This window comes from Bombus vosnesenskii, unplaced genomic scaffold (genome assembly GCF_011952255.1).
Source record: "Bombus vosnesenskii isolate JDL3184/JDL3185 unplaced genomic scaffold, Bvos_JDL3184-5_v1.1 scf7180000013328, whole genome shotgun sequence".
NCBI lineage: Eukaryota > Metazoa > Arthropoda > Insecta > Hymenoptera > Apidae > Bombus > Bombus vosnesenskii.
Window position 1 is genome coordinate 39,324 of NW_022882969.1, and position 25,654 is coordinate 64,977.

Genomic DNA, 25,654 nt, shown 5'->3' on the forward strand with positions numbered 1-25,654 from the left:
ATACACTGCGTTCAATTAAAGAGCAAGGATATTTATCAAGTGAGTGTTGATTGTGATAGAATCTTCTGGATGAACGCGACGATGAATACGTCGCAACGACGCTGCACACAAGGGGACACGACGTTGCACGAGCTCCAAAATTCGAGAGTAACCGGAGCGGGATCGTGATTGATCGATGTAGTGACATTCGTCGATGTTCGACCGTTTCCGCGTGATGCGCGCGCCAAACGACGGTGATCGACTGTTCCATGTCTCGATTGTTCTCGCTCCGACGAACCAGTGACAGTGAACTCGTAAACGGTCACGAGAGTGTTTGAGAGATCTTCCCGCGCGTTGGAAGATGATTTTTCGTTGCCGTGATCCGACGGGATCCGTCACTGTGTCAATAGTGGTAACCCGGTAGCCGATACATAATTGGTTCGAGTTACGTTTTTATCGACGCGGAACTGCGTAACGAGTGATCGACGGGGACAGTTTAGCGCGCGTGTCGTAGATATCGAATTACCATCGAATTCTAACAGCAGTGTTGTAGAAAGTCATTGTAACCTATTTTCGTATTGAAAGGGTTACGTAAAAGGAAGACACGGAAACCGAATTACTATCGAATTTTAATTATCGCACGGTGTTGTCGAAACAATCGATTGTAAATGTACGCGTATTCACGACGAAGATACAAAAATCACCCTACTATTGGATTCTAACTCTCACACAGTGTAGTTAATTGTTAATTGAAACTAATTGCTGTCTGATCTACGTGCGTGTACAAACAAAACACGAAAATCGAATTGTAACTCTCGCACGGTGTTATCGAAAGTGATAGGTTCTAACCTAAAGTTACGCGTATTCAAACGAAACGTTATACAGAGTCGCAACGATTCTCGATAGTCACGAGCCTCATTTAGGCGCGAAAAGAGGTAAAGAGAAGTGTGCCCATTATCAGTGGTACGTTGTTTGAAGTTGAAGAACAGCTGTCGCAGCTGCATCGTCCCGACGCCGAGCACCGGGATCGAGAGTGGAAAGCTCGACGCCGGCAGCTGGCCGACAAGCCAGTGACAGACAACGATGACGTAGCGTCGGCAAAGTCAAAGAAGAGCGTCACGGTCTGCACGGTGTACGCGCTGGACAGGACCGCCTCGGCGGGGCTGGGGGTGGTTGGGGGTGTTGTCGGTGTCGCTGGCGGTGGTGGAGGAGGCGGAGGAGGAGGAGGAGGAGGAAGTGGCGGTGGTAGCGGGACGAGCATCGGGGGTGGAGTGCAGGGGGTGGTCGCCGGGATTTGTGGACCAGCGAGCGCGTCCCTCGCGGCGACAGATTACGTGACGGCGGCATGCTATCCCCCGGGACCTCAGCTCACCCTGACCGCCTCTCACCCTCAGCCCCACGTCGTTGATCCCGCGATGACGCCCACCTCGGCGCCGGTACCGACTCCGACGACGGCGTCGGGACCCAACAACCCGGTCGCCATGAGCCAACTGGGAACCGTCTATGCCACCAAAAGACGACGTCGAAATGGTAAAAGGTTGGTAACACTGTATCCCATTATAGTGGATAAATGATCATCAATGTATATATGCATATACAATGTATGAATGTATAGTGACTCATGTATCGAAAGTATTGGACATCTATTATAGAAAACTCTATTGATGCTGCAACGAAGCACGGCTGTTGTGATTATAATGGAGAAATACTGGCGCCATCTCTAAATAGATATTTTATTGTACGTCAGATACTTGAAAGCTAATTTGAGATTAAATTATCTTCTACAAAGTATGTTAAGTTAAGGTTAGGGATAATATACAGTAGGGTCAGTCAGCCTGAAGTCGTATTTCGTTATTATACGAGTTTTTATCATTCGTCAACTAGCGCTAAATGAATTTACAAGAGTGTGAATCTAAAATTGTAGGAACGTAAATCATGTATATGAATGAAAGTAAATTGATAAATTTGTAAGATAACGAGTAATCCCGCGTTGATATTCTGAATAAGTATTATTCGAGACGAGGATATACGTAGAAATTGCAATATATTTATAGCAATACATCTCTATTGCATAGTCATTTTAAATATATGATACGTGTTAAAAGTAACCCATTTGAATATCGAGGGTCATTAACATAGCGAGTATAATTGGCTGTTTAAATACTTTTGCGATGCTTTCGAAATATATACTTGCATCACATATCTTGTAGCTTCTATGTATGTTTTCAGATTTGTTTCAAATTTGTTTCAAATTTTACCAGTATGATTACAATAGTTGTGCCCCATTTTGCATAAAACACGTAATATATTTATGAAAAGATAAATATAAATGTTCAAATACTTTCGTGAGCAACTGGCAACTGTATATGCGGTAGGTACCTTATGATTTAAAGTAATAATATCTCAATTGGAATTTATCGAACCTTTTACGAAACTATTCCATCGAGATGATTTTTCACGAGATTAGAGTGCATGGTCGATGTTTTCATATGTAGCAATTTAAAGGGTAATTGACATTTTACTATGTCGATGGAGAGCACTCTATCCACTCGTGTGCACGAAATGTCGCCGCATTTTATGCATTATGATAATGATGTCGCTTATATAGTTTACTAAATGAAAGGAGAAAATCGTAGAACGAAAGTCGCGTATATACGGGTTTGATAAATTTCATTTTTCGTAAAGCGACGGCCGTAAAACCACGAAAATCACACCGAAGCGAACGTCGTTACGTTAATTGCAGCCGTTTCAGTAATTCAATTTATATCAAATTTATCTTCTCGTTTCTCTCCACACGTCGGCGTCAATTACCAACGTCTTACGTAATATATGACTAAAAAGGAAAAATAGCAATTGTCTGCACCACGAAATGCTGAATGCCGACGACATATTTCATACTTGTTTTCTCGTTACTTGGTTTCTAATTTGATTGTGTTCCCGTTGCTTGGATTATTCAAACGATCGTCCCCGCGCGTTTGTCGTGACTTACTCGTATATATACAACCGGAATAAATTTGGGAAATAAGCTGAGTAGATATCAAGGTGGTGACTTCCCCTTGTTATACGCGTATAGATCTGTTGGAAGGTTTGGAAAACCAACGAAGGAAAGCGGGAAACGTAAGGGTGCTAATTTGTTAGCCATTCAAGAGAACGATAGGCCACGAAGTATCGTGACGCGGCGCATATACAATTCATGTGTCTAAAGCCGGTGCTAATGGGATCGAAGGAGGGTGTTTGCACGTGAAGCGCGTCCAATGGTGGACTTAACGTTCGCCAGTCGTTTCAAAGACATACATTTCATCCGATTTCAAGCCTCGAATAGTCTATAGGCAATGTTTTTCACATGAACACGATCGATTATGCGCTAACTCGACGGTTAGGTGTATGTATAGATCGTAAATTACAGAGCTGAACCGAGATTCGTCATTATTGCACCACGGCGGAACGCTAATAGGAGAATCTTTCATGTCGAATGCCTGTCCACTTTGTAATCGCTGCGATGTGATTGTCGTTGCCTTTGTAACTCTGTTTCTGGAACTTTGTCTCGTTATATTCTGAGATTCAGTGATCTCTTTTTAGACTCTGGATAATTACCCGTATGATTTCTTTCGCAATTTAGTGAAATTCATTAAGGAAACATCGAATCAAAGTTTCGAATTTAAGAGAAATAAAGTATCGAGAGTTTCGACGTGATTTACATGTTTAACGATGGACATAGGAGCGTTGGATAGTTGAATAAATTAAAACAATATATCTTGGTGATTGCATCCGAAAGTTTGTACTTTTTTGTGTCTTTCCACGAACGAGCACAACGCGACGTGTTTGTATCGCGGGAATGCTGTTGGACATTTATACTCAGGAAAGTCGCCGTGTAAGATATAAATTTTGGACGAGTTTAATCATCGCTTCACAACTATGTATCGATATTAAACATTCTCGGAGGCACGCACAATTGACATTAGTAGTTTGTTATTCCGATTCGTATCTTTACGAAACAGAGATTTCTTTCGTCTTTTCCCTTTCGTGTCAAATATTTTATCTCTATTTTAGCTATTTTATCTGTAATATTTTATGGATAAAGTATCGGAAAGGAAAGTATTCCAAAACATGTGACGCGAACGCGACGAATACGAAGACAAAGCGAGAAGAACAGCGAATTTAAATTGAAAAACAAAGATGCCACGAAGACATCGATAAAACGTCAGTTTTTCTCGGATATTTCGTAATGGCTGATAGGATATTTTAAATAAGAAGGGCAACACGATCCGGCGACTTTTAATTCTCGCGGCGCGCGGCTACACGGAAATGTAGACGAGTGCACGCGTCTTGAACGCGACACTCGCGCTCGCACAGCTATCAGACACGCATAAATATAGTCGCAGGTACGCGCGACACACGATACATATACGTGTGTAATGTTCGATACATCAAGAGAAAGATAGACCGGGGATAACCGGTGCTAAGCTGACAGAGACGGAGTGCGGCACTGATTGCGAATAAGGGGAAGGCCTCTGGCCATGGAATATCCGCCTGAACTTTACTCGAATCGTTTGCATACGTTGCTCGTAATTAGTTGAGATATAGCCGAATCGGCCTAGCTTCCTCGCTTTCCTTTTTTCCCCATTCTTTTTCATCGCGTGACGGTCAGCATCGTTGAATTGGCGAATAGAAATTTTTGGTAGTACGTTGATTTCCATCTTCCTTGGTCCGACGTTCGTTGCTCTTGTAGTTAACTGAGAAGGGTGAGTTTTTAGAAGATGAAATCTTAAGATGTTGGATAAAAGAAGCGTAGTTGAAAAAGTTGATAACCGAAAGAGTTTATCTTGCTAACGACGATGAATTGATCGTCTGTGTCGTTTATCCGCTTAATCTTTAACAGTGTATGTGTAAGTTGAAATTTTTAACGTTTAAATCTTCAACATAGGTAAGTTTAGGACGTAGAAATATTCGAAGGTGCGGTTTTGTGATATTTTCATTAAAAAATAAAAAAGTTGTCGAAGGAAATATAGAAAGTAAAGCTTGATAATGTAATCTGAGACAGGCTCAGACAAATTGTCAAATATGACACGATCGATTTTAAACTTGAAAGGATTCATTTTCACGCAAGTGTTTGTAGGTGAACTTTTTGAGCGTCAAAAAGGATATCGCGCAGGAGGAAATTTATTGGGCCGAGTTTTACAATTATAATCACGATTATTTATCGATAACCGGCCATACATATTCATGACAGTATAACATACATAAAAAAGACGCGTGACATAATCGACCGATAGGGTAATTTAAACCAACAGCGCCGTTTTATTGTAATGACTCACGTTACCCGAATGTATTTTACATTTGTCGATATTTGTATTTCACCGTATTACGTATATTTTTTTTTCTCCCTCGGCTGATATGTCGGGGGTGAAATATACTTCTCCTTCCTGCGAAAGAACTCGCGGAATGACATTATTTCCTGGATTGCTAATTTGAATAAAACTCCGATTATCAAGGGGATAAAAACGTTCGACATGCTACTCAGAAGTTGAAGCTTTCGCGTATGAACCAAACCCTATCTTACTCGTTGTTTCGCAAAATGTCATTTAACCCTGGTGTGGTTCTCAAACTTCTTACGTTCGAAAAAATACAAACATTAAAACAGTGCTAGACTAAACTAGAAAGCATTAAATCTTAATTAAGATTTTCAATATCGTTTGACACCACACAGTTGAATACGCACGTATTCTGGAAGCGTGCAAAAATTACTAAACAGAGAAAGGATGTACATGTAATTTAAAAAAGACGAAAAGTTTCTTGACGCAATCCTATGACACAGTATCTTTAAATTTTCTTACTTTAACTCTTCAAACAACCCAATATTCTTTCTCCGAATCGAAGAAATTTTCTAACAGAAAACTAGATAGGAGAATACGATTTGCTGGGAAACAACTGAAAGAACGGGGTTAACTGCACGAATTTTCGTCTGCTTCGAGTTACGATCTCGTAAGAGAGAAGCAAAGAGTTTCATTTGGTGGGGTTGAACTTCTTCGATCGTCTTCGATCCGTAGAATATCCGACGATCGACGATCGTTCTCGATTCGAGTTTCTTGACTCTGAGAGGAACTCGCCGTGCGATCAAAGGGATCACGGGCGAACAGCGTAATGGAGTTTTAAACGGTGTTTCGAGACGTACAGTCGACGATCCTCTTTCTCGTCGCTGCCCACTAGCTTCCCTTTGATACGATAAAGAACAGAGGAACAGAATGAGACCGACTATCCGGCAGAGAGTGGCCCCAGGGCGTTCTGTCTGGTTCGCTCTCTGCTTCTTCCTCGGCTTCTTCAACTCCTACGGATCCAAGGAGTCCTTCCCTCGGGCTCTGATGGACCTAGGCAAACGTAAGTTTTAAGGACGCGCCACTTCTACGCATTTCCTCGGGCTACATGAGGGATTTTGACTCCTATGGCTTGATTCGAGACTTGGATGGATCTTAGAGATTTAGAATAGGTAGAACAGATAGAGTTTTTGAACGATCGTCTTCTTGTTTCTGAGTGATTTGCGAATTTGTTTAATCGTTTGGGTCGGTTTGTGAGGATTTGAGTTTTAGGAATAAATAGGACTTTGTGCCATTTCTTTCAGATGTTGTATATTTCAGTTGGACCGTCTGAATTGGAAGATCTCAAGCTGCAAGCGTTTGTAGCGGCACACGAGTCAGGACAATTCAAATCCTGTTGTTGTTTTACCTCGAAGTATCAAGACCGTTAGGTTACAAGTAATGTAAGAATGAATAAACTCCGGGCAAAAAAATGTCGCCGCTACATACAATCGCCAAACGTAGACGAATTCAAATTTTCCGGTACTCCCCCGACCAGTATAAATAAACGGACGCGATCGCGAGCGAGAGAGATATCGAACAATATCGAAGAGCATCAACGTGTGTAAACGAGTACCAAAGTGATCTACAGAGTTTCTCCGAGTATTTATCGGGTATTAATTCCGCAACTTATATTTGTACCAACGACTCACAATTCGTCTGTAATTTATTTATTTATTTATTCAAAAATATATTTGACGAACTGCGACAGCAACATTTCGCCCTCGTTATTTCGCTCAACCTAATAACGACTAATCCTCCACACGTTCAATTCGACAGCATTTCGTTTGATGGCGTTGAATTATTGGTGTTTTACTTGGAATTGGAAATCTTCAGTACGAAAGCTTTCATAAATTTTACTTTGTGACAGCTTCCGAGTGAAAGCTGTCGTATCGTATTATATAAAGTGAATTGTTTTATTATTGATATAACGTCACCTGTTATTGAGAAATACCAGCGGCATCAAAATATAAATATACAAATATAAAAGTATTGATCCGAACAGACAGATCTTAATTGATATGTACAATCCTCCGAGACGTGAACCAAAAACCACAAAATTGTAGAGAAGACCGAAGACTATTATGGGCATTTGGAAAAATTCGTGTTTCTACGAGAAGAACTGAAAAAGTTGAATCTAAACGTAGATTTGTTGGGATGATGTCTCGCAATTAGATACGGTGTCTTGGACACCGTGTAGATCCCGTGGTTTACACCTGGTAATTAACATCCTGTACGCGTTACACTCGCGACAGTGCTCAACGAGACAACATCAGGCAACATAATTGCGAGAATCGCGGAAAAGCGATCTCCCGTTTAAACGTTCGATCGCTAACGATCGACGAGAAGGGATGGTGAGCGGAGTTTCCCCAAAATTCCCGAGGGTTCGGGGAAGAAGGTGGCCCGCGATACACGATGCTCACCGTGGCCTAATGACAGCAGCTTCTATAATTTGGAGTTTTTGAGCGAACGGCCAAATTACCGGCGAACGAAGGGATTACTGTTATTACATGCGGCCGCGGACTCAGTCGAAACCTGATTATACTTTAGTCAGTCAGTCTCTCTCCGGTCTTCACTCGTTCGACTGTCAGCTTCGTTCTTGTTCGGCTGAGAAGGGGCCCGATCTCTTTTCAAACGATCCATCAACTACGCACACCATCGAAATTCGCCGACTACTCGGATTCCTTTTCCCTACGCGAGTCCACTTCGCGCTTTTTTAGACCCTTAGATCCTCCCTTCTCTTCCAAACTTTACACTCTTTCAAGTTCTTTTTCAGATTTTTAAGCTTTTCGTAGAATCCTTTCAAAGATCCCTCTCTGCGGTCTTGCAACGAGTTGGAAATTGCGGTTAAGTAGGAAATGGATATCACGAGATTTAGACCGTTCGAATGTTCGCGATACATTCTACCTTTTAATTACTCGGAGCCAGTCGGTCTATCGAGTTCGTCGATTCTCTGATTCCTTGTCTTACGCGAGTTCATTCGCGCTGTTTTAGATTCTCATATCTAGACCGTGGATACTTATGCTTCTATGAGAACTATGAAAATGTACAGAGTGCGCATAATACGAAGAAATACAACGAATGTTTGTATAAATTTTACTTTTTTCAGCTGTCCGCGTAAAAATATGAAATTGCATGAAAATCCGCGCTCTGTCTATAGCTTCTCTTTCTCTTCCAATCTTTGCAATTTCGCAAGCTTTTCAGACTTTTTCCGAAGGAGCCCTTCGAAGGTCTCATTATCGAGTCTTGCAATGAGTACGAAATTGCGACCAGTGGGAAAAGGGTATCACGTGATTTCGATTTAGATGGATATTTCCGTTCGAATGTTCGCAACATGCTATCTTTTAATTACACCGGGCCAGCCGAAAGGTCTACTAACAGGCGGCGCATTCGGAAATTGCCAGAGCAACTAAGGAACCATTCACCAAGAGGTCGATGATTTCTTGATGGACAACAGCCATCGTGCCGGGTTTCGGCTGATTTGTTCTTAAGTAATTGCCGCGCATCCTTATGATCTTCTAACGTGCGTTTATAGCCTTGTAATGAACCTGCTTCTGAAGCCTTTACTCCATTCAACTGGCTAAACGTCTTCTGGGCTCAAAGCCTTCGCTCTCTACAGATTTTCAGACGGTTTCTTCTCGCTCTCGTATAAAATATAACAATTATCCTACGTTTGAGGATTATTGAAATTACTTTCTATTCCCGTTTCGTTACCGGATTTCTCTCAATTTTTCGCAGAGTTTCGATTAAAAATACTAGTCGACCTCCTCGGTATCGCACGGTGTTAGAAGACGGTACATTACAAGCAAAGGTTCGACACGTTACAATGTACGTTCCATTATAGTGAACTGAGTTTACAGTTTTAAGAATGTAATCGTTTGGTATTAACATCTCTTCGTTTATCTTTTTAAACTGATCGCAATGACGATTTTAACGAATATAATTTATAATTGATGAATACTGTGCATTCTGACTGACAATTTGGCCGTATAATTAATCTTCAACTAATACGGCGCGAATCAAATCGCTGAATGCTGCAATACTTCATCGGTGTACTAGAAAAGAAGTGGCGCAATTAGGAAAAGTCAATTTTCCTGGAAATTGATCTGGAATCGAAATGGAATGGAAACTATTAATTGGAATACTTTCGTGAGACGGTGCAGTTTGCTCATATTTGGCCCGAATGGAGTAACATTGGGAAGCATAGTTCACGGAAGAGACGAGAGTGCTCGTAGAGTCAGCGAATGGTTTAGATATCGTATGATCGGGGCAAGATTTAATTCCGTAGCCGAAGGAGGATATCGTTTACCTACTTTCTACGTCGCAGCGAGCACACGCTGTAATTTAATAGACTCCCCTCGCGTTAGTCGGCGCCGTGATGCGTTTCGCTCGTGCGAGAGATATGTATAGCCCGAGCCGCGACAAGACCATTATTGCTGGAACACTCATAACTCCCGTAACCAGCCACACCCAGCAGATTTAACACCTCGTATCCAATTATAACGATGCCCCGTGTCACGCGTATAATTGGTGCCCCATTACATATTGCCGTGTCGCTTCCGACCCCGGTCTTCGTATTCCAACTCCTTCGCGACGTTCACTTTTCGCTGTCTCTCAATTCGAGTCTCTTCTCGTTAAGAATGCTGAATATAGAAAATCATCCGATAATAAGAGGAGCTATACCGCAGAAAGTGTGCACTCACGTCTTTGTTAACTTTTATGCGAGGGAAACAGAGGTTGACCGACTACAACTGGAACTTTGTTAATTCGTAACATGGTTGTACACGATTTGGTAGAATCGTAGAGGATTAGAGGATATTTTTGCGACCATTTTCGGAGAAGTGGAACGTAAGTAGAAATTTCTTTTACGTAGTAAAATATTATAATGTGGACATTTGGATATTTTTTACGCTCGTCTTTTATCAATAGTCGTTCATATTTGATTACTGTTGAATTTGATGCTAAAATCGAATGAATTAATAATAATGGTTATAACATAATCGCCTTTCTGAATTTTCTGACGTACGAAATTAATCAGTGTCTGGAAGACATTAATAATTCATTTGCTATAATCAAATTTTTCTTTGCTCTTGGGGAAAAGGCTAGCGATTGCTTATCATTTCTCTTTTTAATGAGAATAGTAAACGTTTGGTAGCGATGCAATAATGTAATAATCAAGCGAGATAATCCAGTAACAAGCGTATAAAAGGAATACTGAAAAAGATATCGAAATATATGCACGTAATTTTCAAGTTTTATTACAAAGCATAAAAAAGTGTGAAATCATAGGAGGATTCTTTTGTAAGATTTTAAAGAATGATGGCTTTTGATTTAATACACTTCAGAAATTTCATGGAAATTACTTTTGGTTAGGAGATAATTACTCGTTAACTCCGCTCAAACATCATATCAAGCGTACTGTATCTTGCCTGTAATAGTTTCGCCACCAAACAAGAAGGAAACGTATTTCTTGAAAAATCCCTACATCACCTCGATCTAGATCTCATTTTTTACCACTCATCCTGAATTCATTGTCTGTAACCGCATTTTTCGTTGCCCTTGAAACCACGAAGCGAATATTGATCACGATTTTTCATTAGTGGCCGCCGTACCTAATGATATCAGTAAATTGACAAGTTACAAGCTGCAAGTCATAGATTTCCTGATTTTCATACAAATATTACAATGGTATAACTCATACTTTGGAAAGATTATCGAAAATTGCAAGCAACTTAATGCGAGATTCGTGAATTTCCGTTGTTTCTTCAACTTGTACCAAATTCCTTGACATTACGATATTTATCGATACCGATAATTTGTGACTCGATCGAGTCGTGAAATTTTATCAACGATATTACCTCAACCGCACCGGAAGATAATAACATAAGAACAAAAGCAAAATTGTAAAATAACGAGAACATAAAACGATTCTCTCGCGTCCTTATAAAAGATTAAAACTCCGCTTCACCCGCAGCTCATTTCCAACAGGAATAAATGTTTGTGTTCCCATTCGAATCCCTGATTGTCTATTGTAAATAACGTCCGGTCCACGTAGAAACAAAGTTTCCACGAAGGATATCGAAAAGAGGGACGAAGGAAGGAGGACGAGTCGATTAAACAATCGGCAGGACGCGCAGTGCATCTTCCACCCGCGATCAGGGCTGCTGGGCCCAAAGGGACCCCAGCCAGTGGTGAATGGGCCGCACAGCAAGGAATATCCGTCCTCGCGGTTACGGCACTGTGAATAGAGCCATAACGAAGTGAAACGTGCAGGTGAATTTATGCCGCAGGAACGGACGAGCGCTCCGGCATCGTTCGCCTCGCCTTTCCTCTTTCGTCCGCTCGAAAAGTCTTCTGACCGTGCGGAAAAAAGCGCGCGGAATTAATTGAAGCCCCAACGACCGCTCGGAATTGCTCATTAAGCCTCGTTAACTGCCCTAATTTGGCGATCGTACGGATGACTGGTGGAAAATAATTCGCCCGTAAAAGCAACGAATCTTTGATTCAGGTTCTCGAGTTTCAATTTTTCTTTGAAAAATTGTATCGGATATTTTATAATTTTTCAACGTTTGTCACGGTATCTTCGAAGCGTCTAATTTTTATTTCCAATTTAGAAAGTTTCAGTTTGAAAAGGACGTTTGGTAGAAAGAAATAATCTTCTCGGCTGTGCAATCTTTAGAAATTTTCTAATGGAATAGTGAAATCAATTATCGTAAAGGAGGAAACGGTATTATTGAGGAGAATGCATCGCGAGAAATGAGTGAAATGCGCGAAAGGATCGATGACAGGCGGAGAACGAGATGGAATCGGAGATTTCGTGGCGAAACAAGCGGCCCTGGCCACGAACGATGCACCGATCCGGCTTTGGGCCTGAGCTCGGGGCGAGCTGGTCCGGTACGGCGCTGTGTGTTTAACTATTCAATAATTCATCCCTCCATTCATCACCAGCCAAGTGTAAAATTTATCTTATTTTTATGTATTGGCCCCCTCCAGCTCGCCACCATGTATCAACTTCTTATTAGCCACGATTTGTTTGGCGCGCGCGGCATCTCGTCCTCTACCCTCCTCCACTAACCGATTTTTGTCCGTGTCCGGTAATAACGATGGCAATCCCTGCCGTTAAACCGTTTGATCGATCATCGATTCGAATTTTTTTCCATTGTCAGCCGTTCGTTGATCGTCCTTAAAATTCGTTCACCACTGGTTCCCAATCGCTATGGATTGGTGAGCTAATACAGAGTGATGCAAAAGTAATACCAAATACAAAGATAATAATCCTAAAGTTTATTTTAAAATACCGTAGCGGACTATCGCATTTTTCACTCATTTTTGTATTCAGTTGTTTCTTAGGGATAACGATAAAACAACGAAACAACTAATTTTGTAATAATTTTAGTTGTTGGTAGTTTGAATTCGTTCGAAGTGGTTGTTATGTTAGTAGAATTGTGTTTTTCTATTACTCGGACTTGATTTGTTATTTTAATTATTTTCACGGCCGAGATATGTTCTTTACTAGTCGAGTATTGTATGTAACGTAAAATAAAGCTATTAAGAATAATGAAGCATAATTATTAGGTTGTGAATATTCATGCACATGTGGAAGTTTCATATTTCGATGAGCGTAACTAAAGAAGTAGAATTTAAAGAGAGGTTTGTTCTGTTACTAATTACTTATTATAACAAGTTTATCTGCCACGCTGTTTCCAGTTTCTTAACAATTATCACGTACATTTTTTTCATACACATTTTTATACAAACTAAAGCCAAAATCAAATTTTCAACTTTCTCAACTTGTTCAATTTCTTATCGTCTTGTATGGTCAGATGCGGTATATCTACAAAAATATTTTTCTCATGTGAGATTTTAACTTTGAGATTGTGAACGATAAAGTTGTCGAAAAATGAAACAGTTACGTTAATTCGTTAGGAGAACGCGCGAAATCGCAAAGGAGATACGTATATTATACAGATGGATTTTACTCCGAATTTTCAATGAAAAAATGGCCACCTGAATTTCTTAATGGTCACCGGAATACGAAGCAGTCGGCATTTGGGTCGGCGAATATGGCAACGACTGGTTTCGCGTAACTGTTCATCAATCATTGAACTAAATGCGCATAAATTGCGCTAGAATGTTTTCCAAACGACCATCCTCTCGCCGATCTACTAAATCTTGCCAACAAAACCGTGGCAGGAAAACACTTTTTAAACGAATGCACGCCTTCTCTCTACCAAGCTATTAATTGTTTCTTGTACCTATCTACTTTAATGAACTGATATATTTATACCGTCCTCAGCCATGCATGGCAACTCTAACAACTTATGGTAAAAAATATGTTAAAAAAGGGTCAATCTCTGTAATTTCACTTTCTTCACTGTTGATGACTTTTTGTATACCTTTTATTATAGAAGCAATTAAATTTAGAGCTAAAAGTATATATTTCTCTGAGTTTTTGAAAGTGATATTCAAAATGGAAACATTATGTTTTATATTAAGATTTATTTTCGCATGTAGGATAACTTCCTGTGAATGATCAATTCTCATGGAATCAAGCAGTGGTCAAATTCGCGTTTAGTTCTAACGAGTTGACAAACTCGATTTTCTTTCTATTTCGAATCCCTCTGACTTCGCTCTATTATCACGGATTACCACGTTTACTAAATTCATTCATAACACATGTAGCGGCACATGAGTCAGAGGACAATTCAAATCATGTTGTTTTGCCTCGGAATATCAAGATCGTTAGGTTACAAGTAATGTAAGAACAAATAGACTCCGGGCAAAACAATGTCGCCGCTACATGCAATCGTCGAATGAAGACGAATTTGAGTTTTCTGACTCTCCCCCGGCCAGTATAAATAAACGGACGCGATCGCGAGCGACTCAGTACATATCGAGTATCTAACAGTATCTAGAGTATCTACGAGTATCTTATCGAGTTACGCGACGAGCATTAACGAGTATTTATTCCGGGATTTTATTTTGCGATTTATACTTCGTATTAACGACTCACGTTTACGGCTGTATATTAATTTATTATTTGAGATATATTCGACGATTACAACAACGAGCAATCTCGCCATTAAACCTCACGTACCTACCTCCTTTTCACATAAACATCTACACACAAAACCGATCAAAATCGAATGAAACAAAGTACGTGTTAAGCCCAGCTCGGAGCTAAACTGTCAATAAGAAATATCTCCTTTCTTAAAAAAAAAAAAAAAAAAAAATAGTCCATTTTCCGTTCCACATATCGGTACATGCATATTTTATTATCGGCCAGTACAATGCGAATCAAAGGATGGAATATATTGAACTGATAACCAGTTTGGTCCACGCACCGGTTCAGGTCCTCGATCAATCGACCGTGTTTTCGAAGCAGATCGTGCACGCACGCGCGTATCTGTTTAAGAACGTCCTTCTTCGAAGCGGCCTCTGTGTAATTACGATCATCAAGCCCTCTATCCTCGCGGTGAGAAAAACGGATGCTTGAAAAACCAAATGACAGCCTCTGGTGACGTAATGACAATGAGGTGGCCGCCTTCTGGCACCGGAAGTACCTGCTACTCGAGGACCAGACACCAGCGGTCGGTGTCATACGCCATATCGTCTTCTTTTTTCTCTCTCTTTTTTTGCTCTCTTTTTTTCTCTCCTTTTTTTCTCTTTCTCTTTCTCTTTCTCGGTGCGTAACGAATAAATGGCTAAATTGCCGAGGAACGAGGCTAATTATCGAGCTTCGTGGAAAAAAACAAGGATCGGTCGGTTTGCGTATACGTTCGGTCAATTTTGGAAGTTCGACTAGCATGATTACTGGCTTTCGGGATGAGACGTCCGACGATTTCCTTCGAACTGACAGGAGGAAGCGTTCTAGGGGTGAATGGAAGCGGATGTGCACGTCTTAGGGACACGTTTGGTTCGGGTATCGAGCTGTAGAACTATGGCGGAATAGAATAATTTTGTTTATCTGGACTGCTTTTATCGCAATGGACTTTTAGTTAATTCGTTTGCTTGTTGCTACGTAAGTCTTTATTATACGTGAACGAAAGGTACGCATAATAGGTAGAGTGCGGCTATTTATGCAGATGCATATCTTCGTGAATGTAATTTAGAAAAAATGAGATCTGAGTAGAGAATTGTTTTATTCAGTAAAAATTATAAGGGATATTACACTTCCGATATTTTACCTATTATTCCGTATTACGTGTACGCTTCGTATTTCTCCCGCAAATGCATCAAAATTTGCAGTGTAGTAATAGGTAATGGCGAAGATTGATGAATTTCTTATTGCATGAACTCCAATTATGTAGTTCATCTCTCGGGGGATTCAAATAATGGAATTCTACTGTATGCTACTTTCATCTAGATATGTATCTATAGATAGGAATAGTATTCTTCGTGTTGTACATCTGTTTTTAATAGGGGGTTTCAGGATTGAAAGTTTAATTAATAAGGAAAAGGGGGAAGGGAAAGGACGTACCGTTTCGAGGAAGCGGGAGGATGTAATTTCGTGGAATACGCGAAATAATTATCGAAACAGCGCGATACGAGGGCCGGTGTTCCGCTATTTCGTGTAATTAGTTTGTCGACGGTATCATTAGTTCGAGTATCGTTGTTACTCTTCCTTCGTGGACCTTCATTCGATTCGCACATTGTGCCTCGTGTTCGCTGGTCGGTATATCCTGACCTCTTTTCCCGCTGCCAAGGTGTGGCTGTGTTTTTAGAACACGGTGAAGCCATACCGTCGCAATCGACACGCGTTTCGATTCTCTTCTTTCGATCCAGAAGAAATTTCAGGTTGAATTTTTTTCAGTTTTAATCCGTCCTGAGAATTATTTACCTATTAGCAAGAAGAAAAAAGAATAAATAAAGTTGACGTCCAAACGAAGGCAACCGTGCAAGTTTTAAGTTGTTTCTATTTGCACGTTCCTAATAGCGATATACGTTTCGAAATATCTACAAGAATAGAGAACAATAATTATGTTACAAATTACTACAATCATCATAATAGGCACCTGCAGAATTCATTTTGGAATTTATTATTATTTATGTCACTTTACTGCGACAAATAACCTTGTGAAAATAAGCCATTTATTTTTCACAACGAATAAAAGGAGATAGCTTTAACCGCCTATTATAATTATACTATTTAACTTGTAAGAAGCACGTGCCAGTTTAGAAAAATTACTTTACTACCGCTCATAATAATAAAACGGCACATAAACGATATTTTATGAAACAATATCGAGCATCATCATGTCAAAACAAAAAGGACATCGTCCTTTAAAATGAAAAGAAACATAATTTTGTTATACGTTAATGAATAGCGAAGCGGTCAATTATTTTCTACTTCAAACCACTTTGCTGAAAAATTAAATTTTCTCAGTCGCATCGCTGTTGATGCACGAAACAGTGAATAAGTTAAGGGCTTCTCGTCTCGCGCATCATCTCACAGCCCATCTCATAGCTCATCTCATAGCTTCAGAAAGTTTTTATCGTAGTTTTTCTACGACCTATCAGACCTTGGCGAGGCAAAGCGGCTCCCGGTCCTCGACAAGTCGGTCAGACCGTCATCGTCGTCGCTGCATCCCCTTCATTTCGCTATCCGCTCGTTTCGGTAGAATTTGCATTCAAGGAACGCGAAATTGGGCGGTGCAAAGATAGAGCTAATGCTCGCGGGGCGGACCACCGCGCCGTATAAACACAGGGTAGTCGATGCCTTTCTGGCTTCATCATCTTCGCCCTGTGTATACGCGGTTGCGTTCGACTTTCCACCAGGTTGATGCGCGGCCCGCGAGAATTGCGGGATCGCGAGATTGCGAGATTGCGAAATTGCGAACTCCAGCAACGTTTCAAGTTTTCTACCACAAAACTGCTATTCTCTATTTTTCTATCGATGCACGCCTTACGTATCGTTAGATACTCTCTTCTTCCTTCGAAAGAAATTTACGCAAAGCCTGCAATTTACGACTACATTTTTGCAAATCATTCTCTCGGAACGTGTAATGAAATTACTAAATTAAATACAATATCATTATCGGTACAACGCACGTGAAGAAGCGAGTCTAATTTTCAGTTTCTACGGACTTTCGTATTTTACTTTGTAAAAAGCTACAGAAAAAATCGCAAATCAATAATTATAGGCGCGTATAGTAAAGTAATCATAGAACAGACGATACGAGATAATGTTTTATTTATTTTGCTACGTTGGAAAGCTCGGTCATAAAAGAGTCGAGATTTTTCTCATTTCTCGAGTCTATATCATTTCCAAATGAAGCGATTAATAAGCGATTCTTTGTCTGAAACTTTCCAGTATTAATATCGCCCATGTTCCACGAAATGTTCGTTCCCTATTCTATTAACGACAGTCATATTTAAACAGTTAAAACTATTTTCTTCTTTTTTTGTTATTTTCAATCACGAAGATTCCGTGTTACCTTTGTCGGGATATTTTTATACGATTGTAAGTTTGCTCGTTAATTGAAAGAACTCGAAGGACCTACTAAGTTGCGCATAAAAAATCCATGGAAATTACCAATTACGGCGTAACGTGACTTTTTAAAGAGACAGCATCGGGCAACGAGCTGGCGATTCGTACGAAAAAATACGATCGTCTTGTCAGAAGGATCGCGTGACGTAGTTAGTTGGTACCGATCGCCGAGGAATTAAATGTTAAGATCGAGATGACAGTGTATTAAAGCGTTTTACGATAAACATTCGGTCGCCGTAGGGAAGATGGAATCCTCGTGCACGGTAGGAATTAATTAATGAAAAGGCGACGCGCTACAGATTGGCGTGAAATTGCCGGTTCAGCGGGGCCGAATTCGCGGTAAATACCAATATTCTGTCGCGGTCGGAATTTCGAATAAATATGAACGCGTCGATCAACGTATCATTTCTATGCTAATGGTACCGATAGGCCGCCGCCGCCACTCTGGTGTTGCCTGCTTAAAGGCCGATTTACACGTACTTGAATGCCGGCCCGTGTTGCGGTTTTGTAATTACGGCAGCGTAATAAACACCGAATAACAATCGAACTCGTTTCCCCCTATTAGTTCGTTACAGTTGCAAAAACAAGGATCTGCGAAACGAGCTGTTTCCGATACGTATTATAGGCGAAACAACAAGTTGCAGCGGCTAATGGCGCCCGGTTCGGTTATTTTCATAAGAAAATTGTGACAGTCTGTCGAACAGGCGAAATAACAACCTCCGTGCGTTTTTGTCAAGGCAATCAAATTGACAAGGTTTTTGAAAAAGTGGTAATTCGTATATTTTAAAGATGATCTCAGAGAAAACGTGGGAACTGTGTTATTATGGTATCGAATAAAAGGTAGACTGGTACTTTTGAAAAGTTGCGAGTGGACAAAAACGATTACAAAACTGCCATTTCGATCGTTTTCGATATCCGACGATTGTTTGAAAATATCCACGAAAAGCCTACGCGTATACCATCGATATTCAGCCATCGATATTCAGCCATCGATAGCCCGCAACAAAACAACTCGGAACATCAAAAGTAACATTAGCCGCAGTCTGCATCATCGGTTTGATGGCCAGCTTTTATCCGATACGCCAATTTGTTGGTCGGACACACCGGAGACCCTTAGGTCCAAATGTGTATCCGGAGATGGGCGAAACGTGCGTTCCACGTTCGAAAAGCCGGTGATCAAGGGTAAAAATGAAGTCTTCTCTCCCGCGCAGACTTGTCTCCTGGTGATATGTAAATTTCTGCGGTGCATATCGCTGTTACAAATTCGAAGGCAGAGCTGGAGGGGGAGGGCGAAGAGAGATCGGCCCGTAGCCCCAGCGCCGACTTTGTAGACGTGTAATCTTCGGAGCTAGCCACTAGGCGGGGTAATAACACGCTCGCGATCACAACGTCGGGGTATCAAGATGCTAGCCAGCGGAGCCGTGCACGTAGCGCGAAATCGGTAGCAAGTACCTAACAGGTGAAGAACTCGGAGTGATTTTCTCTTATGGTGTGTTCGACCGGGGCCAGATCGGCGTGTTAGCGGCGTTTATTTTAACCGTTTCGAGCCGCGATACCGATTATTACGATATTACCGTAGGTGTGTCGCGAGCCTGCGGAATTGAATGTCGGCCGATCGGTCAGCCGAGGCTTCGTGGGAGAGATTCGAGATTTGCACAGGAATTGCATCCGCTGAGAATCTCAGAACGATTCACTGACAGAATTTTTAAGGAGGCTCCGAGGATACTGAGAAGAGAAAGAAACGGATTGGCTGCAAGGTAAAAGGGAAAAGAATGAGCAGTGGCAAGGGAAAGGTCCTTGAGTAAAGTTTTATGTGCACTGTAGTGGCTGTGTGCGAGTAGTATAATCGTGTTTAAGTAGGTTGAACAATTTTTGGTCGACCAATCGAGTTGATTTAATTCGAATAATTCATATATACACACACTTGGTACGTTATTTAAAACGACCATACTAAATTCCAAATTTTTATACGGTACATGTGTGTTTTGAGTAATCAGATTTGAATATGTTAATTTAGACGTTTTTACGATCAGGTTAGCTTAATCGTCGGAGAATGTCCGTGTCATTTGACCAAAGATAAACGCGTGGACAACCTCTGTTTAAAAACTTCAACTTAAATCGCTGAAGTGGGTCGACCGATTGTCAGTCGATGAAGCAAAAATTACTTAATGTAAACGCAGTTTATGCGACAAGATCGTCGACAAATTCACGTAAAGAGACTCGCTGTCCCTACAAAAGATCAAGTACGTGATCGTCATATCGTTTTCTCTCGCGTGCCGTAGAAGCATCGTTCGCGGCTTGAAAAACGCGCCGCGCGCCCGCTGCGCCCGTAATTTCGGAATTCTTCTAACAGTGTAAACGCCCACTTGATGTTTTCGATATCGTGTAATCGTACGGAGCGGCCTCGCGGGACAATATTATGTGCCGTAACGTTCGTATAAATTTTCGAGGGCGAGGTGCCGCGTTTTTGCCGGTCGATCCGTATTAATTAGCATAATTTCAGGCGCGCTGTCGGCTGGCAGGTGGGACAAGAGCGAGCTCGTTTCCGGCAGCCGCCGCCGTCACCCAGCGACTTGATTTATTTAATAAAATTACAGACGGAAGAAAAAACGCGCTCCCGGGCTCACGTACGCGATCGCGACGCGATACGAACAGGATCCGTGGATCCCTGATCGATACTTAACAAAATAACGGTAATGAGAATAAATTGAATAGCATGGGTAAATAACGCAGGGTAATGCGAGTAAATTAACGTGCCGGATCAAACGAAAGTAATAATTGATTACGCTACACGAGTTATTGGTATATAATCGATGCATGAACAACGTAATTACAATACGTACGAAGACGTTATAATCGATCAAAGGAAACCGATTGATGCGATGATTGCTTGATTGTAGAAATTGTTGTACCTCTGTTTGTTGGTGGTAGTATGTTCATGGGAAATGAGATGAAACGATGAAATCACGAAGAAATTATTAGTATATTAAAGTAAAATGTCTAATATATAAAATTACCTGTTATTCTCTCTAACACTTTGAAAGAAATTTTACAAATTTCTTTTCCTACTAAAAATTCTTACAAATATTCTTCCTGACCAATCGCTTCTCGAATAATCTGCATCAATTATCGTATATTTTATGACATTACCAATTGTCTTAATATGTACTTAAGAACAAAGACATATTTTCTCAATTGTCCAATAAGGATCAGCATATATTATTTTGCAGATCTGTTGACTGCCGTATTTATTACAGTTGCTTGAGATGGAATGGAAAATACGTATCTGCTTATGTGTGTGAATAAGCAGGTTCCTTTGTCAGTTCGATGGACTTTCGTGGAAGGGTATTAAGATCGACATCGATTCGCAGAGAGAATGAAATCAATTTATCAGCCGGGCTGCCCGGGCTGACGAATGCGTTTCTGAACGAGGCAACACCCACGCGCGGGCCGGTCGCGCGATCAATGTTGTCAGCGTAATTAATTCGCTGGCATTACGCACACAGCAACTCGCGAACGATTAACAAATCGATTTATTTCGCGTGTGCTGAGGCCTCGGCTTCCAAACCCGTGTCTTTGCGCAATTGTTCAATGTGACGCTGTGAAATTTATCAGCGACAGCGTTATCGGTATCGATCGTAATTTTTGTACGTAGATGAATTAAATGGAATTAGCTAAGATTCGACAGCTGAAAATTTAACCTTCAGATTTGTACAGAATAAACTTGTACAGTAACTTGTATAAGATACTATTTGTACGGACATGTTTTTCAATATGACAAGCACAGGAGAAGAACGTAACATGTTCATTTTTGTTAATTTTTTTGGTAGTTTCACGATTATATGTTTCTCGCAGATAGGTGATATGTCTATGAGATTTTAAATAACAGTACTTTACGGAGAAACGCCGCTCCAAATGATAAGAAGAAAGGCGAAAAAGAAATAGGCGTGAATGGACAAGGAAAATTCGTACGTATTTTCTTCCGTTCGCCTTTTGTTCCAATTGTTTTTGTCATCTGGTAGTCGATCGCTTGAAAAATCGGTCGCTTTTAAGAATAATCGGTAGACGCGGTTGCAACATGATAGTCGCGCAGCGGTGTACGCAACAGTTACGCGACCGATCCGGTGTCGCCATTTTAGAGATTTTTCCGTCAGTTTTTTTTCTTTTCGCTCGAATCTCTATGCTTTCCATCTACTTTCCTACGTTGCTTCTACGATTCTCGAGAAATCTTTAATTTAATCGTAATGCCATAACATCCGCATTAGCAGATGAATAAATTACTTATCATCGAAGAATTGATCCTAAATTTTTTGGTTGGTAGTGTACAGTGCACACATAATAGGCAAAATTATACACATTTCCCAAAATATAGTACTTCTCTGTAGTGGTATTTAGTAAGTAAAATAATTTTCTATCTAGCTTCTATCTACCTAATTCTATCCCCAAAAGATTAATTTGCATATATATCTACAATCTACTAATTTCGTATCCGAATTATGGAATTAATAAAAGAAACGGAGTTGATCGGTTTAGCTTCTGTTTATTCGTAGATTCGAGCGCGCTGCTTCTCGTTGGAGATTTTAATGCCTGCACACAGTCCACTAGACACGATCGTGTTCGATGTTTCATAAGACAAATCTTAATCAATTTCCTCCGGTCATTTTTCCCCCATCCTGTTGTAAAACTTCATTTAATATAACGATCAATTTCCAATTATCTGTTCCTCGATAAAAGCTTAAGTACATCCACCAGCGAACCCCGTTATCTTCGTCAAATATCTCAGATAACGACGTCATCGTTCGGACATGTAGTATCTGCCATTGAAGAGCAAACCGAAGCAAATGGATAGCTATTAAAAAGCAAGCGGCGAGGATGGCCGGATAAAACGCGTAGCAGGTGTAACATAAAATGCAACGGGCTTTGGTAGAAGAGAACTCCAGTTTAGGTTCACCGAACGACTCGAGTTCCAGCGCGAGAAAGAGTCGCGTTTCGCGAATCGGAGGAGTACCTTTACCTGGGCTGGCCTGTTGCAGGAACTGCAATGACTGCTATACGATCTACATACCAGCTAATAGGTGTAGCTAACCGGAAAAAGAGAGTCACTCGACCATTCGATGTCCGTTTGTTTACATAGACGTGAGTGGCGTGTGCATTTTTATAGGGAGGATCGGATATCGGGGCGTCGAGTTAAGTTACAGTTGGCCTTTTCTCTCCTTTCTATCGTTCCCTTCTCTTCTAAGCTTCTCCCTCTCATTCTCCTAACGCTTAACCCCTTCCCTTTTACTTTTCGTTATTACCTTGTTTCTGGTTAATAAACGCTGGAAATTTGTTGGACGATTCGCATTCGATGTCAGCAACATTGATATTGTACTTTGCGATGTTCCATTTTTGCCTCGATTCCTTTACGCTAGCTCTATTTTGTAGTATCCTGTGAATTTTCTTTCTTTCGCTAATTATATTTTAACGAGTTTACTAGCTTTGTCAATTTAGACACGTTGATCGAAGCTATTCCTATATACTGTCGCTCTTATTGGATCTTTATGAAAACTTTATAAACAAAGAGATACGAAAATGGATAAACGAAACTCGGAAGATCGTTGAGAAATGTTTGCAGAAAATTCTGTAAAGGACAAGAGTTTCTTAAATGTTACGTTGATCTTCTTCTTGGACAATAAAAATTGAAGACTAGTCATGTCTAAGATGGGGAAAGGACAGTGATTCTATTAAATGCCCGATGATTTTCCAACGAGTGGTCAGAGAATGTCCGACTTACCGACAAATTGTCCAGTCTGGACGTAAGTAGTTTAAATTACATCCTCGATTACGAAGTCCAGAGACGCGTGGGACGGCGAAAGTCTGTCACTGGTGTGCTCTAATCGCGATATAGTCGCAAACTTTCCAGCCTTTCGTATCTCCCCCTACTGCAGTTCAAGAGGGAATTGCAGTTGTATCGCGACGTGATTGTTCAGCGTCAGTTCGCTATCGATTATTGTTATTGCAGCAGCTTGTCGGTGGAAAATAGACACGGCATGCACCGAAAGGTGTCTATAGTCAGCAAAGTGTAAAGAATTGATCACTGTGTTTCCTCACGACATATTTTCTCTTCCATGTTTTCTGGACAAACTTTTCTGTGTCTGATAAACCGTGATTTCGTGGAACTTTGGAAGTCACTAAATTGTCCGATTACTTGTATGAAAATATTCTTTCGATTGCATCAAACGTGTATTTTTAAATAAAATTGCGTAAAGAAGTCTTTTGTCGTATTTGATCAAATTGACAGAGAATAGAGGCGAAATGGAAAATTCGAACGAAAGAATGTTTCCGGGCTTTAAAAACGTGTATTTCAAATGGCATTAAATGCAAATAAAAATGTTATTTATCGTTGGCACTCGATTAAATTTAATACAGAATGGAAACGAAATTGCAAATGTTTTTAGAGAATAAAGAGTAGGTTGATTACACGTAATTAAGTTGGCTGTAAAAGATTAAGATCGTTGGTTAAATGTTATTTTTGCAATAAATTCTGCTGGAATGTGGTCGGACGTTTGGTGCAACGACACTTATGCTTTATGCGTTCGATACGACGGTGCTTTTCATTAAATCGATATGCTGCATTGCGCATGTTGTTACACGATTCTGTGCTCTTTATATTATACACAATTATTACATGTCGTTGTATCACTGAGAGCTGCTATACGTGCTTACGTATGTTTGCAGTCCTCTTATGACACATTGTCACGAAACATGCGAACCGTTACCATTGTTTGTTGCATCGTTCCTTTTATTCGTCTTCCTCGCGGCTGATTCGGTTTTGAAAAATTGCGTTAAGATTACTTATGTCCACCCCCGCGATTTCTTTACTCTTGCTTTCTTATTAAACGCACCTCGTCATACACCTCTCCTTTTGAAAGAAAAAAAAAAACAAACAAAAAAAAAAACAAAATAAAAGTCAGCCGTGAAATATCGCGCTTAAACGAAATAACGTTAATTACGCAAATCTTTCGACGAACAAATTTAACCAAACGTATAATATAAATATTCAAAGAAATAATATGCAAATTTTTCTACCAAGAGATCCAAGAAGAAGAAAATGGAAGCTGAAAAAATATTCCTGAAAGCGGAATAAAAATTGCGCCAATTTCTTAATGAAAAAGTCCAACGAGAAGATACAAATGAAAGGTGGGCTAAAAAGTTCCTCGAATGTGAATAAAAATGTACTCGAGTCTTTTTACTATCTGTCGCAATATAACTCTTAATAATCGAATTTAATTTCCTTGAACTTATCGGGCAGAGAGCCGTGAGCCGATCTGGCAAAAACGATTCTCACGTTGCATTTTGTGGACACGGGCGCGAGCGCGCTCTTGTCCGCGGTTTGTTGGCGCCTTACGGTGGAACAGTTTTGGAATTAACCCATTAGCGCTAATGAGGGAATCTGAAGTCAATTAAGCACGCCGTGATAATATGGGACCGATAAGCGAGAAACCGATGAATATGCAAACTATCGTGCGGCCACCTGCCACATGCCTTTTCTTAGAGGCCGCGGCCGAGGAACGCGCGTGCACACACGCAGAGGCGTCGAATTTTCACGGAATTGGTATTATACATATCGAACGAGATGCGAGAGTACACAGATTGTGACATCGTGATAACTTTTTCTCTTTGTGCCTGTAATTTATCTCTGTTACCTTTCGATCGACCGGGAGTGCTTGTTTTAACGAATCATCTTAATAACGAGAAGATAGCACATATATAGCGGCGGACGAGATTAGTATTTTTATGTATGATGTTGCTACCTTTTATGTTAGATAATTTTTATCGTGGAATTTTTCCGCGG

General features: G+C 40.6%; 1 protein-coding gene across 2 annotated transcripts in view; it reads left to right on the forward strand.

Annotated features, from left to right (window-relative positions):
• Positions 1-1,225: 1,225 nt before the first annotated feature.
• LOC117235851 (aryl hydrocarbon receptor protein 1) overlaps positions 1,226-25,654 on the forward strand; it is a 156,090-nt gene continuing 131,661 nt past the window's right edge. For both annotated transcript variants that reach the window (XM_033498277.1, XM_033498278.1), the window contains exon 1: positions 1,226-1,516. In XM_033498277.1, coding sequence (XP_033354168.1) covers positions 1,395-1,516 — 122 coding nt within the window. In that variant the 5' untranslated portion in view covers positions 1,226-1,394. The remainder of the gene's footprint in view (positions 1,517-25,654) is intronic.